Raw genomic sequence first — 16211 nt, forward strand, 5'->3', positions numbered from 1 at the left:
TATAATACTTTTAGTTTTGTAATTAGGTATTTATTCGCGTAAAAAATATTAGCGTTAACTATATTTTCACAAATTGAAAGTATTCATAATTAAAAATTTAATTAGATTTTTGATCACATATAAAAAAATTTATTTATAAAATAAAAAATAATACAAAAATCTAACCAAAAATAAAAAATATAAACAGTTAATTATAAATTTAATAAAAATATAGAGACCAATAAAATTATTAAATTTTAATTTTAACCAATTATAGTAAATAATTAAATATGCCATCAAAGGAATATGATTTACTATATATATAGATAGACATGTACAAGTTGTTTCATACTTTAAAGTACCTCATAAGATGAAGGCCTTTACTAATATTCTAATCATTCTCCTTATTTTCTCCATTGGCATTGGTATGTTCAAATTATCTAATAGACCATGTTTAATTTTTCTTATCTTCTATGCGAGTGTTTTATGAAATAAGATTGTTTGTCTTTTATCTTTTATCTTTTACTTTTAAAAAAAGAATATTTTACATATTATTTATACTTATATATTGTATAATGAGAATATGAGGAGAGTTGGTAAAAACTTTTTTTTTCTAAAATATCCTTTGTTATATATAATTCATAAAAAATGTTTTTTTTTTCAAAATTTAAAATTAAGACCTTTTTCTAAACTTATTTTCATTTAAATTCTGATTAATTTATAAAATCTATATAAAAATAGGGTAAAAAGTGATTTTTTTCCCAACAAAAAAAGGTTTTTTGTAAAAAAAAAAAACTAAAAAAAAGAAAGCAAACACACATTTTAAGTTTCTATTTGTTTATTTTAGTTTAGATTGTAAATCCAAGTATCCAAGTAGTATTGTTTGATGTGTTTGACGTGTATACGTAGGGAATGAAAGGCTAATGAAAATAACAGAGGCAGCCTCAAAGCCTTGTACAGCGACACTTGACAGTGTAGTTATATGTGTATTTACTTGGCGGTGCATACAAGCTTGCAAAAGCCATTATGGAAGGCTAGCAAGTGGATCTTGCATTGGTGGCCTATGTGTTTGTCAGTATCCACCTCCATGTCACAATTTGTAGTCCATCTTTGCAATATTTTTTCCCTTTGAATAAATCTTCCAATGCAATAATGGAAAATGAAAAGGTTAATATATATAAATAGATCATGTTTTTATGAATGTCAATTTTATTTACTATCTTTCTTTTTTTTTTTTACCTCGTTCTTAGTTTCCTTTTGTCTTATAATGTTAAAGAATATTATGAGTAATTTTTGTTGTTAGAAAATAGAGTAGGTAAATATCAAATTGGTACTTAAAAAATTTTAATGCTGACAAAATGGTACCTAACTTGTTATTGACAAAATAGTTTTTAAAAAAATTTAAAATTTGACAAAATTATCCAACCGTAAAAGGATGACATCAAAGTGAATGAAAAACGCTGATGTAGTCCTCGGAAAAGAGTTTCGATGATGGTAGAGAGCCACCGTAATAATTTTTTATCTTCTTCTTTGCCATGACGGAAAGAGACGCAGCAGTGAGGTGCTGCCGTGAGAGAAAGAACACAACAATGTTGAAAAAAAAGAAACCGTGAATACGAGAACGTGACGAGATACTGTCATGGCGAAAGAGAACGCAACAGCGTGCTATGGTGGTCTGACGGAAAGAGACGCGAAAGGCGTGTTGAAGAAGAAAAAGCGGTGAACACGAAGAATATGACGAGTTGAGCGGTGTATATGCCATGGAGGTCTTCGTCTTCAACTGTCATGGCGGAAGGAAACGTAGTAACGGCGTGTTGAAGAATAAGCAACAAACACAAAGAAGAAAAAATTCATCAAAATTTTCTACCATCCTCTCTTTTGATGACCCACTTAAGCATTTTCTATTTAAATTATCTATATAAATAAGGTTAATAACATGAAGAATAAAGAATAAAAATAAATAAATTTTAATCACACTGGCGCCTAAAAATTTAGTTCTAAATTTAATTCAGACAAAAGAAAAATAAAAATTTTATATATAATAAAATAAAAGTAAATATTTTATAAATTGTATAAAGAATACGAAGAATAAAAAATGTAAAATAAAATAAAAAATACAAAATATAAAAGAAAAAAATTTATTATTACCTTTAAATTGAAAAGAACAAAGGACTTAGTCTATAAAATAAAAGTATTAAATATAGTTTAGTATAATGAATAAAAATTAAAATTAGTATAAAAAATTGAATGAAATACTTCAAACAATTTTATACAAATAGAATTATTTTTTATTTTATAGGACCTTAATCATTTTTTGTAGGAGCAAAATATTAAATTATTTAAAAAAAATAAAAAATAAAATCGTATAGTCTTACAGAATAATATTAGAATATAAAAAAATTATCAAATATAAAAAAATAAATAAAAATATTATTTGAATAGTCTAAATTAAAGAACGAAAGAAAACAGAAAATTCATCTAAAAAAATAAAAGATATGCGAAATGTTAAATAATAAAAAGGAACTTAAAATTATATCTAAGAAAATTAAAATCATGTGTTTAATGTGATTTGTAGAAAAAGATTCATATTATTCATTTGAATATTAATCATATCAAATAACTGAAAAATCAAATCACAATGACCAATTAGATTTAATATAGTAATAGCAAAATTTTATAACTAACGTGAAATATTATTACTTTCATGAAAAAAATTTATTAACGACTTAGATTAACGATAGCATATTAATATAATTAGGTTCACTATGTTAGGCTAAATGAATTAGAAAAAAATTGTTACCTATGACATGTTATTAATTCCATCTAAAATCAAATAATTAATATAATAATAGATTATTTATAATTAATTTAGTTTAATAATTCGAACAAAATAAAATTAAAAAATATCTTTAAGACGAAGCTATGTTAGTTTCATAATTAAATGATTGAAATTTAATTTAGTATTTATGGATTAATTAAATTAATTAGTGTGATATTTAATTATTTAATCAAATTAATTAATTCATATAATTAATTTATCATAATAAATTGTAATTAATGAATTAAAAAAAAAATAAAAAAACATTCTTAAAAATATGCCATATTAGCTCTATCATTAAATGTAGAAACTCAATTTTTATATAATAGAATATATAGAATAGATAAATAGATAATAAGTGATAATTATTTCGTCCAACTTTAAGGATTTAGCTAACATATGCCCTTAGGATACATGATAAATTTATTATTAGTGGAAGATTTTAAATTTTTTCATTTAATAGATATAAAACAAATACACTAAAAATTTAATTTTTTTGTATTTTCAATAAAAAAATTTTTAATTTGTAATTTTAACCTATATCCTTAAGACACATCATAAATAAACTCTAACTTTAATAATGGGGTGATTTAGAAAATTAATTAGATACCATAATAATAAGTGAGAAAAATCACCCTCTTGTTCTGTTAAAATATTGTTGGTTATCTATATTTTTTAAAAAATGTAATTAATTATAGTATTACTATAGTGAATAAAATAAGCCATCAAAGGCATATATATGGACAAACAAGTATAAATTGCTTAGTTTCATGTACACAACAAGACAAACCTGAAGAGAGAAGGCTGTGAAGTTTATAAGAATTAAGATGAAGGCCTTCACTTATGTTTTGATCGTTCTCTTTATCTTTTCCATTGGCATCGGTATGTTTTAGTTTTCTACTAAACAGGGTTTAATTTTTTTATTTTCTTCGTATGTGAGTGTAGCACGAAATAAGAGTTTGTTTTTCTTTTAATTTATTTATTTTATTTTTTTTAAAAAGAATGATTTTTACATCTTTTTTTATATTGTTAAAAATAATTATAAATTAAGTTATTTCATTTATTTTTAAAAATAAAAATACATTTCTTTTAAAATCTAATTATTTTATAATTTTTTATAAATATATGAAAATTGAAAAGTAATTTTTTTTAAGACAAAAAAGTGCCAGGAAACGATAGAAGGAACACATTTCAAGGTTGTGTATGTTTATGACTATCAAAAACGTAATTTTACAATTTGATTTTCTTTTTCACGGTTGAAATAAGTTAAAAAATTATTTTAATTAGAATATATATTTTTTAAGTTCTTATTAATTTAATATATATGTGTAGGAAATGAAAGGCTATTGAAAGTAACAGAGGCACTACTCTGCAGAAGCACACTCCCTTTTATAGTTTGTACATTAAGTCCACCGTGCGAGGCTCTTTGCAAACAGATATTTGGAAGTGCAGCAATTGGAGCTTGCATTTACAACAAATGTACTTGTCTATCCCCTTGTGGCAATTTGTAGTCCTAAATCTTTGCAAATTGCAACATTTCCCCTTTCAATAAATGTGTTTCAATAATAATGGACAATGAATGAAATATTGTATCAAAATGAAGTTTCCGATTATATTTACCATCTTTCTCTTTCCTAGTTACTTTTTACTTTTTATGGTTTAAAAAAATGTTATGAGTATTTAGTATTTACTAATTCTTTTTGGCTAAGGTTTTGTTATTATTTGGTAGAAGAATGTTGTGTACTTGTATGCATAATTTTTGTATATATGTATTTTTTTTTGTTAGTATTAAAATTGATTAAGTAGAAACGAGAGAAGATAAAACAAAATTTATCTTTTATATAATAAAAAATAATGTAATTTATTTAATGTAATGATAGTATACAATGTAATTATTATAGTTGTCGAATAGTATTTATCTATTCTTTTAGATGACGATTTACATTATTAATATAAAAAGTAATTATTTTTTGCTGAGTTAATATTATATAATTGAATGTATATGTAAATTTTTTTTACACTATACATCAAAATTAAATTTTTAACAAATGTAAATTTAATATCACGTTATCAACTTGATAAGAATGAACTTATTTATGGGTAGTGTGACAAATTAATTATCCAATATTTAATTGGTTTGATTTGAAGAGTTAAAAGAAAAAGAGTGAGACTATGGTGCTGGTTTATTTCCAAGGTTCTAAGAACCGAACCGATCATCAAATCGCTCGAGTTATTGGTTTATTGATATACTAGTTTAACTGTAATTCAACCGAAAAAAATCGTTTTAGAATAAAATAATAAATAAATTATAAATAAACATCCTAAAATATAATTATAGTCTAATGTAAATTTTAAAATATCTTCTAAATTTAAAACACTACATGAAAATATCATGAACCTAATTCATATGACCTTATCAAAATACAAACTCAAAAGTTAAATAGTAAAAAGAATGAGGATTAGGATTAGCAGCATTATTTGAAACAGGAAGATTGGCAGACAAATTATTATTTACAAAGCATTATTATCAGCAATTACTTTTTAATTAATGCTATCATCCATAACTAAAATCAATAAAGCATTCACAAAGTTAAAAACGGCAGTAGTACAACGAGTAATCAAATAATCATCCATAATACCATAAGGTCCATAACTAAAATCAATAAGGCAATAGTGCAACTCGATACTAACAGCAGCTCTCAAATGATAAACCCAATCGAAAAACACCATCACTAACGGCACAACAAAGTACTGAATATAGCCAAAAATAAAAAACAATCAGCAACAAAAATAAAAAAACAACAACAGGTAATCACCCTAAATCTAAAATCAAAACACAGCAACAACAGAGTAACAAATCCATTTCCAAAAATAATTCAAAAATAGCAACAGAAATTAGAACACAGTAACAACAAAGTAATAAATCTATTTTCATAAATAACTTCAACAATAGCTATCCAAAATAAATCATTTAATTGGGTTCACATTCAGAACAGACTCAAGTCACTAAACAGAGCATAAAAGGAAACAATCAAATAACACAAAATCATGTAACCAGTGCCACTAACCTTCAATGGAGAGTAGGGCGAACGGCGAGATGCTCGAAGCCTCGGACAGAGACTCCACGGGAAGATGGATGACGTGAGCTAGAAGAAAGGGTCTGGGTTCAGAAAAGGAGGAAGGAGGAAGCCATGGAGGCACCGACAACTACGGACGGTGGCAGCAGCACTGTTGAAGAAGCTAGGATTTTGGTTTGGGTTTTGATTTTTGAACTTTGAAGAAGGGATTTTTTTGCTTTCTGATTTCTTTTATAGTGACGAAAAGAGGGGTGTTGGGGGAAGGGAGGACACGTTGGGGTTTCTTTTTTTTTAGAAAGCAATCAAAACGTTGTCATTTGTTAAGGACTGATCGATTTTCGATCAATTCAATAGTTTTTGAGCGATTTCCAAATCAACGATTTTAAACATCGGACCGGACCATTTTCAATGCCGATTCACAATTGAACTGATTCGATCGGCCTGTTTAGTCCAATTTTCAGAATCATATTTATTTCACAAAACAAACCAAAAGCCATATTATAATCACTATGAATGGTTTGGAAATTACATAAAATCATTTTCTGATTTGAAAAATGGTTTGAAATAAGTTTACATTGTATATGTCAGTGTAAACCTTCTCAAAAGTAAAATTGGTTTTAATTTTAAAAATTAATTGAAATTAGTTTATATATAATTTTTAGCATCAAAAAACATGTTTTAATCCGTTTATATACAAGTTATTGATTTGAACCAATTATTTCATAATGAAATAATATAAGTTAATAGTCAAAATTGTCTCTAAAAGATCATCCAATCTCCATTTTAATATTTGAAAGATAAAATTAAACAAATTAGTTTTCAAAAAATAATCATGTTAATAGAGTTCGTCCTTCCATCATCTCAATTAATGATGTGACTAATGTTCATTGACGTGAAACATTAATTGATAACGTAACACACTCCAAAACATCGTAGTCTTGTTTTTTTTTTCTTACCTCCAAGGTTTGAAACGATGTCGTTTAATGTCCAAGATGGAATATTCAACCATGTTTCTCCCCATTACCACCTCTCATGGGTGGCTCTTTATGGGTGACTCTCTTTCTCACCCACTTCTCATTCGGGTCTTTCTATCGTGAGTTGTCAAGAGAAAAATGAGGGTTCTTGGTCAATTGAAATTTTTTATGGTGAATCCCCCTTCACTTTTAAACTCATAGAATCTATGAGTTTTTCTCAAATTCTTAATCTTTTTGTTTTTGTTTGTAGAATTTATTTAGGAATGGTAACGGGTCCCCATGAGGACGGAGACATACCCCCCGCCCCTGCCACCTATAATCCATCCCTGTCGTCGCCCCATCCCTGCGACGGGTAACAGGGGCTCCATATCCGCTGGAGATCAGGGTCTTCGCGGATATCCATGAATTTTTAAAAAATAGCAAAATTAAAAAATAAAAGATAATTAATATTTAACATAGTATAAACCCTAAATTTAGTATTATAATCTAATTTTTCAGTAAGAATTCAAACCCCAAATTCTAAATCCAATTTCACAGCAACAAAATCTATCTCTAAATAACCAATTAACAGAATTCAAACCCTAATCTTAAATCCAATTTCACATTAATAGAATTCAAATCATAGCAATTTCATCAATTAAAAATCAAAATATACATTAAAATGGCAGAGCTTAGGCGGACCAGAGGTGAAGCTTCGAGCAGGAAGCAGTGAGCGACGCGGTGAGAGGAGAAAGGGGAGCGGTAGCGGCTCTCCTCTGACAGCGATGAAGGACGATCTTCTCTGGACGGCGACGAAGGCGGATCTCGCTCCTATGAACGATGACGACGAAGACAACTCTCCTCTGGACAGTGACGAAAACTATGACGGTTCTCCTCAGGCGCGCAGCGTGAAGACGACTCTCCTCTCCTCTGGACGCAGAGGCATGGCTGGTGATTGACAAATCTAAAGAAGATGATGATGATAGAGGCATGACTGGAGCAGTTTCATCTTCGTGGAGTAGAGGTGACACATGTGCAGGCGGTGCCAACATTGTGAGAAGCAAACACGGAATGACACCGGCAAAAGAGGAAGGAAGAGGAAGAGGGTGAGACCTGAGAGAGTGAGAATGATCTGATGAGAGAGTGAGAGAGTAAGGCAGAGGCATAGTGAATTACGTTTTTATGTTTCCACACACACACACAAGGATATTTATGCTATTTTATCTATAAGGATATTATACGGGTATCACGGGGCAGGTACCTCTCTCCCTGCCCCCGTCTCGTTTATTAAACGAATACCTGTCTCCCATCTCTGCGGGGAGAAAATGATCCTTAAATCTGTCTCCCGGCGGGTAATTCCCCGTAGATACCCTCTCCGCCGGAAGAAATTGCCATCCCTAAATTTATTGTGATTTTTTTCACATGTATATCTGTCTTAATTTTTAATTTGAAGCTGGTAGTTTTGTTTTTGTTATATGCTTTCCAGTTTCATCATCTTCATAAGAGAAATTAATTTGAATTTTGAACTGGGGAGATTTGTTTTGGTGTGGATTATTTTTTGTTCTATGAAGGTAGATGGATGATAGTATTTGATTGTGCACAGGCGAACCTAGGGAATGATGAGAGTGCTACTTGCCGATGAGGTTAGCCATAACGTTATCAACTGAAATGACGAAAAGATGAACTCCACCACCAACACAATTTTTTTGTGACTCTTTGATTAATTTTATCTTTTGAAGATTAAAATAGAGATTGGGTAATCTTTCAGGACGATTTTGACTATTAATCAAAATAATATCTACTATTAAAAAAATATTTTAACATGACATGTCATCATCATCTAATTAACAGAAGGACCAATTTGATTTATATTTTATCTTTCAATGACTAATATGACTAAAAAAATCTTTTGAGGACTAATTTAAAGAATGAGTGACATTTTGGGGACGAATTTGACTATTAACCCAACAAAAATATCTTCAAAATGTTGAGTAAATAGCCAAATTGGTCCCCGAAAGATAGCCCATTCTTCAAACGAGTCCCCGTAAGAAAAAGATAATAAAATTTGTCCCCGAAAAATTTAAAATTGGTAACGTTAGTCCTTCCGTCAAATTTCCGTCAATTCCGTCAGTGACGCCGTTAACTGTTGCTTAGGTGGCTGTCAGTGTGGCATATGAGCATGCCAGCTTGGCGCAGAGTGGCTGGTGACAAGATATGTTTCCATATGTATGTCAAATTAGTCCAGGTCCCTAAACCCTAAGTATGAATCATGGTATGCATATGAAAGATGAAATAAGTTATGAATTCAACCTGTCAACTGCCAAAACCTGCAGGAGCAAGTATGCTTCCCCAGATCTACCACTATATTAGTAGGCCATCCTTGGACTTCATAGACTTCCTCTTTCGCATCACCCGACCAGTAGCGAGCCCAGTTACTGGATAACTTAATAAGAGATTCCAGCCTACTTTGCTGAACTGGAGCAAGTTTTCCTTGATAACTCAAAAGTTTCAGTCTATTGTCAGACATGCTTTTCATAACCATTCTTCGTATCTCCTCTGCCAGACTCATAGGCTTACCTCTGTCATGCTTCGTCTTTGCATTGAAGGATTCACAAGCGTTGTTGCAAATGTTGTCGACCTTTGGCCCTTCACTGAAATGGGCTTTGGTCCAAGCTTCCTTCGGCCACTTGGCTAAGTATTCCCAAGCTTTTTGATTAATCCTTTTGACTCTATTCATACTCCTCTCGAACTCAACCGGGGTCCTCGATCTTGCACACTCCCAGACCAAGTCCTTAAGTTCGACGCTGCCCCACTGTTTGGAGAAGTTCCTCCACAAATGCCACACACAAAATCTGTGTGGAATAGCTGGGACGAGTTCCTTGACTGCTGGTATTAACCCCTGCAAAAAAAGTCAAGCCCGACAAGATTTACAGTCATAACAGTCCTCAAAGAAGCATCATTAAATCAAAAGAGTCCTTAAAAATCAAATCGTGATTCAAATTAGTCCTCACCTTTTGCATGTCTGATATGAAACACAAGTTTTTTGCCTCATATTCTCCCAGGTCTGATAGGAGCAGCTCCAAGAACCATTTCCAGTTCTCTTTGTTCTCAACATCAACAATTGCGTATGCAATCACAAAAATGTGATTGTTTGCATCCTGTCCGCATGCAGTGTCTAGACCTATCAATGGCCTACAGCCTGCTTTGAAACCCTTCTTACAAGCATCTAGACAGACATAAAATCTCTCAAACTGAGGCGGATTATCAGTTATGGGAATCACACCCACCTGAACTGTCGAACCTGGGTTGGCAGTGAGCAATTCATGTGCATAATCCCATATCAACCCGTATTGAGCAATCTCATCCCCTTCAACTATCTTCCTAGATGCCTTAAGAGCTCGGGTTATGCATGAACTATTCAGCTTCACGTTGCACTTCCTAACAAACCACTCATACACCTCCCTATGCTTCATCTTAGGGTGCTTCCTAAGTTTTGGGTATAACTTGTTCACAGTCCATTCTAATGTAGCAGCTCTATTTTTTTGCTTTCTTGCGCAAGTGTGATTGTCAACTAGTATTTTTATCTGCCAGGAACCATCACTGGGGTTGTGTCTACAATATACTACCCATGGACAGTCTTCACACTTACAAACCGCTCTCACTCTAACCTTGTCATTCTTACAGAACCTAATATTCCTACCCCATTGTATAGTGTAATTTCTAGTGGCAGCCATAAAATGTTGCTTGGATTTGAAAACCATACTAACCTCAAACTTCAGATCACCAAATTTTGCCTTGTCATTATAATGTGGAGACACAGCTGGCCCTTCATCTTCAGAGTCTAACTCATGGGCAGAATCTTCTGACTTCCATTCATCTCCATCTGATGAATCTTCCCAATCAAATTCGTCATCTGAATCTGAAATTACATGAAAATACCATAAGATTTGTGTAGAAAAACTACATTAGTGGAATCAGATCTGTTAAACAAGTAAATTCAATAACAGACACACAATTAATCACTAACTACCTCCATCAGAGCATTCATCAGATTCGATGTCCTCATAGCTCGAGTCATCAGTGTCAATAGCTTTCTCCCTTCTTCTGTCAACAGCAGGCCTATGTTTCTCTCTGTTATCTACTTTTTTGGCCCAAGAAGACTCTACTCCATCAACTCCACTATCACTCTCACTACTATATATGGAATCTCCTGCACCTTTTGGAGGCTTGTACAAACTGTCTTCAACACTATCATATGAATCTGAATCATGAGATTGACTATCATCTGCAACTGGAGTTGCCTTAGCCTGCCTTCCAGATCTTGTACTGGTTGTGGCTTTCACCTTCTTGCTGATCTTGTCGGCTGCTGTAGCCTTGCTATTCCCTTTAGCAGCCTGGGGTTTAGTCCAAGGTTTGGGTTGCTGGATGGGCTTTTGCATGGGCTTGGTTTTGGGCTTTGGAGTGGGCTTAGGTGTGGGCGTACATGTGGGTTGGGGGTTAGGCTTAGGTGTGGGCTCAGGAATGGGCTCAGGTGTGGGCTGAGGTGTGGCTTTAGGTGTGGGCTTATGTGTGGGCTGAGGAGTGGGCTTAAGTGTGGGCTGAGGAGTTAGCTTAGGTGTGGGCTGAGGAGTAGCCTTAGGAGTGGGTTGAGTTTTGGCTCTTTTTGGTTGAGGTGATTTTTTTGTTGTCTTACAGTAATCTTGGGACATTGCATCACTGTGGTCCTTCTTCGATTTCTCTGCTTCTTCAGGGATGGTTGGCAAACAAAGTGTTTCATCATCATCCTCACTCATGCAGTCAACCACGTGTGGCTTAGACACAACATGCTCAAAATAGATGTTGATGAGGTGATGATTCCTCCTGCAATCCTTAACCAATTCCAACAGATCCGTGTCATTTTCTAGCTTCCTCAACCCATTTTCCAGCAGCGTTCCAGGAACTTTCCATAAGCAGTTGTTCATCTCAGCATATCCCAGCTCCTTGTAGTATCCCTTCACAAAGAAAACGTCTAGAATGTCTGAATCTACACCCATTAATACTTCAGTATTATCTGGTTCATAACACAGATAGCCTGATTCATCTGTTTGGAACTTCCTACCATGCACATACACATAGCACAAACAACGTTCTCAACAATCCAAAAACAGGGTCATATCATGGCTAATCACCAAAGCCCTAAGCATGTACACATTCTCCTAAACCCTAACATTGCAAACAGTAACAATGGAAGTCCAACGATAACACAACCACATTGATCAGGAGATAAAACCAGAATCACTCTCACAAAATAAGAAAAGCTAGCTAACCTACCTCTCATGCAAGGCGATGAAGTGCCCTTTTCGGTTGACCAACGTCGTCGCAAACTGCTCACCAACAACTCCAGCACACTGTCGTCGTCGGTCAAGCCTGGTCGTCACCGTTCAATGCTTCGTCTTCCTGGAGGAAACAACTAAAATGAAGGGATTGCAGGGGTTCTTTCTTTTCGGAAGAAGGATGCAACTTGAGAGAGAATACGAAACAGGGATGAAAACCAAGCATTGTAAAGGAGCAACTAAGAAAACGCGTCGTTTCATCCTTCGCCTACGTGTCACACTAACGGCCAGGTCAGCATATCTTCACGCCGTTACTGAAACATTTGACGGAAGGACTAACGTTACCAATTTTAAATTTTTCGGGGACAAATTTTATTATCTTTTTCTTACGGGGACTCGTTTGAAGAATGGGCTATCTTTCGGGGACCAATTTGACTATTTACTCTCAAAATGTTTTTAAACGTGATAAAATAACCAAAGAATATTTTTTTTAATACGTGATAAAATGGCTTTTGGATTTGACAAGTTATTTGTGTATTTGATTCAAACTTTTATAAAAATATTTAAATAACTATTTAAGAAGTAAATACAAAAAACTAAAATGAAATCTCTGAATTATTTTATTTTTAACTTAAAAAATTCACTTCGCTTAAAATTACCAAAATTTAAGGATATTTTTTTTTATTATGGTTACAAAAAATTATATCTAAATCCGATCTCTAAATTAAAGCTCTTTTTAAAAATATGTATTTAATGATTAGTATTAAAGTGTCTTAAAATATTCTAAAAACAATTTTGGTGGTTTACATTAATAGTTATGTGTTAAAATTAAAGAAAAGGGATAACAATTTATGTGAGATAGTATTAATAGTAGAAAGAGAAAAAAAATTAGAAGATACTTCTTCCATTTCATATTTGGATGAATTTTTATAGAAAGAATTTTTTTTTTCAAGTGAATTTTTTTTATTTAAAAAAAATAAAAATAATTTTATATTTAAATATTTCATGTAAAAATATTTTTTGTTTAATAATATGTTTGGATACAATAATATAAAAATAATTTTTATTTAGTTATTATGTTAAAAATATCTTTTCTTAATGTAGAATATATTTTTTAGAAAAAAGGATGTAAATTGTAGCTTTTAAAAAAATTAAGTAAAAAAATCTTTTAAAAAAATGTGAATTTTAGTTTATAAAAAAGATGTTTTTATTTTTCTAACACTTTTATTTGTACTACTAAAAGTTTTTCAAATACACTAAAAAAAACCTTTTTTATTGAAATTTTTTTATAATAAATTAGTGTGTTTGGATTGATGTTTGTCAAACTGAAATTTAAATAAAAGTGATTTTATAAAATTAATTTTAGGTAGTAGTATCCAAACAAAATTAAGTATTTTTTCATTTTTATTTTTATTGGAAATTAAATATTGTGTTCTAATTTTAAGGAGACGTTAATTAACTTTACCTGTCTTTTTTTATTAAATATAGAAAGAGAAAATTATAAGGCTAAAGAATTAATGTAGAGAGAGAAAAATACTAGGAATTTTTTATATTTCTCTTTTGATTGCTTATATTTTCAACAAAAATTAATGATTGAAAAAAGAATTATAAACTTGCCCAACATTATATAACTAAAGGAATAAAAGTTTGGTTAGATTAATTAAAAAAAGGCGAAATTCTAATTTTTATTTTAAGAGAATTAACTATAAAAAGATAATCAATACATAATTGTTAAAGAAATCATAAAGAACCTTTTAATTATTGACAAATATTACTATAATTAATTATTAATTGTTGATAGATAGCATGATTAATAAATATATGATATCTTTCATAAACAATGTTGAGAAAACTATCAATGTACCACAACGGCTAACCCTTCCTCTTAGCCCTTACCTCTTCATCTCACTCTGTCACTCACCGTGCCACCGCCGCTCGTCGTTTGTCGTCGTCTTCTTCGTCTTACCTTAGAACCGCAGCTCTGCTTCGTCTCACCTTCGTCCCTGTTTCTCATATTTGTCGTCGCCGTCGTTAACGTCTTCGTCCTCTGCTCTGTCAAACAGAATGGCTTCCACGAATATACCATCAGAAAATACCATCTTCGCAAGAATAAAGATCAACTCCTGATACATCAATTGGAACCCAAAAAAAACAATAATAGTAGTACTAACTAATTTCATATTTAGTGAAGATAATCTTTGTACATATGTTTAAATAATGAGGGAGAGAGGCTGTGAGAGGTGAGTACTCTAGGGAAGGGAGTACGTTAGGAATACAGTCAACAGCAAAGGATACCAGAATTTGGAATAGGGATACATATCATCGCTTGGAAAATTCTTCGTTCTCTGTATTCGTGGACAACCTACCGGATGATATCTCTAGGAGAGAATTACATCACTTGTTTTGTTGCACAGGAAGAATTAACGACATATATCTTGCCCGGAAACGAAAGAGTGGATCGCTTTACCTGTTTGCTTTTGTTCGTTACACGACAAAAGGGGCGCCCTCAAGGCGATTGCAGAAATGAACCACTGGAGATTACGGGGGAAGGTAATTACTGTTGGAGAAGCGAAGCATAGAAGACAATCTCAAGCGATGGGTGGATCAGTGAGGAAGGAAATCGTACGTAAGAATGGAGGCGTAGCAGGGGCGTCTTATCATGGGAACGGGGTTGCGGCTGCCAAATCCTTTGGGGAACAGCCAGTGCGAGAACATCAGACTGCCACAAAGGGGAGTGGACATATGAAAAGAATTGATGTGCCAATAGTTGAACCAAATATGGAATGGTTGGCGAGGAGTTTAGTGGGACAAACATTGCACCCAGTGGACCTCTGCTCAGTGAAGAGGGTGGTCTCTAAAAATATACCTCAAATTGTGGATGTCCGGGAGATCGGGGCGTGCAAAGTCCTGTTAATATTTGATACTGTGCAGCATGCGGAGGGTATGTTTACGTTCAAGAAGGATACTTTGCTGCAAGTCTTTCATAGGATCTCGCGTTGGGAGGAGCATTTGGGATTTTTGTGAAGGAGGTAGGCTGCCAGGAGGATGCTGCGGTCAGTATGGAGAGAAGCAGAAGTGGCTATGATGAGAATGCAGCTTCTGGCGCCGCTAGCACGGCCCTGGAAAAGGGGGTGGGTAACTGGGATCCGGCGGCAGAATTGGTTTCCGACAGGCTTACAGAGGCTGCGCAAGGAGAGGGCAGAATAGTAACTTCTGATGTCTTTTTGAATGATGTGAATGTTGAGTATTTGAATTTCAAAAAGGATACGGTTGTACCAAATTCAGATAGTACCAAGGAAGGTGGAGTAGCAGATTCTAAGGGGTGTGAGGTGGTTCATGAGGGGGAGTCGGAGAATACGGTTACGCAGGTTTGTGGAGGTGTGAGAGGAGATCATGTGGAATGGGCTGGTACTTATGGTATGTATGACGAGGCCCATCAGGTGTGTTACAAGGCTGGGGCGTGTGTGGGTTATTGTAGAGGGGTGGGCTGGTCTTCAGTTGGCCCAATAGCAAATCAGGGGGTAGATGGGAGGTTGACTGTGTACGAAACACGCCTGCGAAGGGAGCCAGCTGTTGGGCTGGGCCAGGCTAGTCTACTGCATGCAACGGTCCATGGACCGCTCTCCATTGGGGGCAAGGCCGGGTCGGGTAGTCTTATGATCCGGCAGGTCCCACGAGATCTGGGTGATGCGGCGCAAATGGTAGGTTTGCGAGAGAGGCTGGGGTGCCAAGAGGAGGAGGAACTTGAGGAGGGAGAGGTGAGGCACACAGCTAGGGGCTCGTTGGAGGATAGGATCCAGGTTTTGGAAGAGAAGGTGGAGGGAGTAGGGCCGACTGAGGAGGCTGGTGTTGAGTTGGATTGTGGCGGTGTAGCGCATGAGGGGACGAGGGTGGGGGAAGCAAATCGCCGGCAGATACAAGGGGCGCAGCACGGTGGTGGTGAGACCGGTCTCCACGATGATGGTTCCCAAACGAGTCTAAGCCGAAAAACGAGGAAGGGTGAAACCTCAGAAGCTAAAGGCAACACAGAGGGAGACATACTGGGGGTGGCTGCTAAAAGCGACGCCCGGGG

At 33.8% G+C, this 16211-nt stretch overlaps 1 protein-coding gene and 2 long non-coding RNA genes across 3 annotated transcripts in view; all 3 read left to right on the top strand.

The window, feature by feature from the left end:
• The first annotated feature begins 336 nt into the window (after window positions 1–336).
• Window positions 337–1180, top strand: LOC107485664 (uncharacterized). Its single transcript, XR_001591518.3, has 2 exons — window positions 337–404; window positions 889–1180. It is a non-coding gene; the product is annotated as an uncharacterized LOC107485664 (long non-coding RNA).
• Window positions 1181–3552: 2372 nt separating this feature from the next.
• On the top strand, window positions 3553–4438 carry LOC107485663 (uncharacterized). The gene is made up of 2 exons (XR_001591517.3): window positions 3553–3679; window positions 4130–4438. It is a non-coding gene; the product is annotated as an uncharacterized LOC107485663 (long non-coding RNA).
• Window positions 4439–15198: 10760 nt separating this feature from the next.
• The window catches only part of LOC107485649 (uncharacterized), a 4584-nt gene continuing 3571 nt past the window's right edge, over window positions 15199–16211 (top strand). The window contains exon 1 of the mRNA XM_016106185.1: window positions 15199–16185. Within this exon, the coding sequence (XP_015961671.1) occupies window positions 15199–16185 (987 nt within the window). The remainder of the gene's footprint in view (window positions 16186–16211) is intronic.

The sequence above is a fragment of the Arachis duranensis genome, chromosome 4 (assembly GCF_000817695.3).
Source record: "Arachis duranensis cultivar V14167 chromosome 4, aradu.V14167.gnm2.J7QH, whole genome shotgun sequence".
Classification (NCBI taxonomy): domain Eukaryota; kingdom Viridiplantae; phylum Streptophyta; class Magnoliopsida; order Fabales; family Fabaceae; genus Arachis; species Arachis duranensis.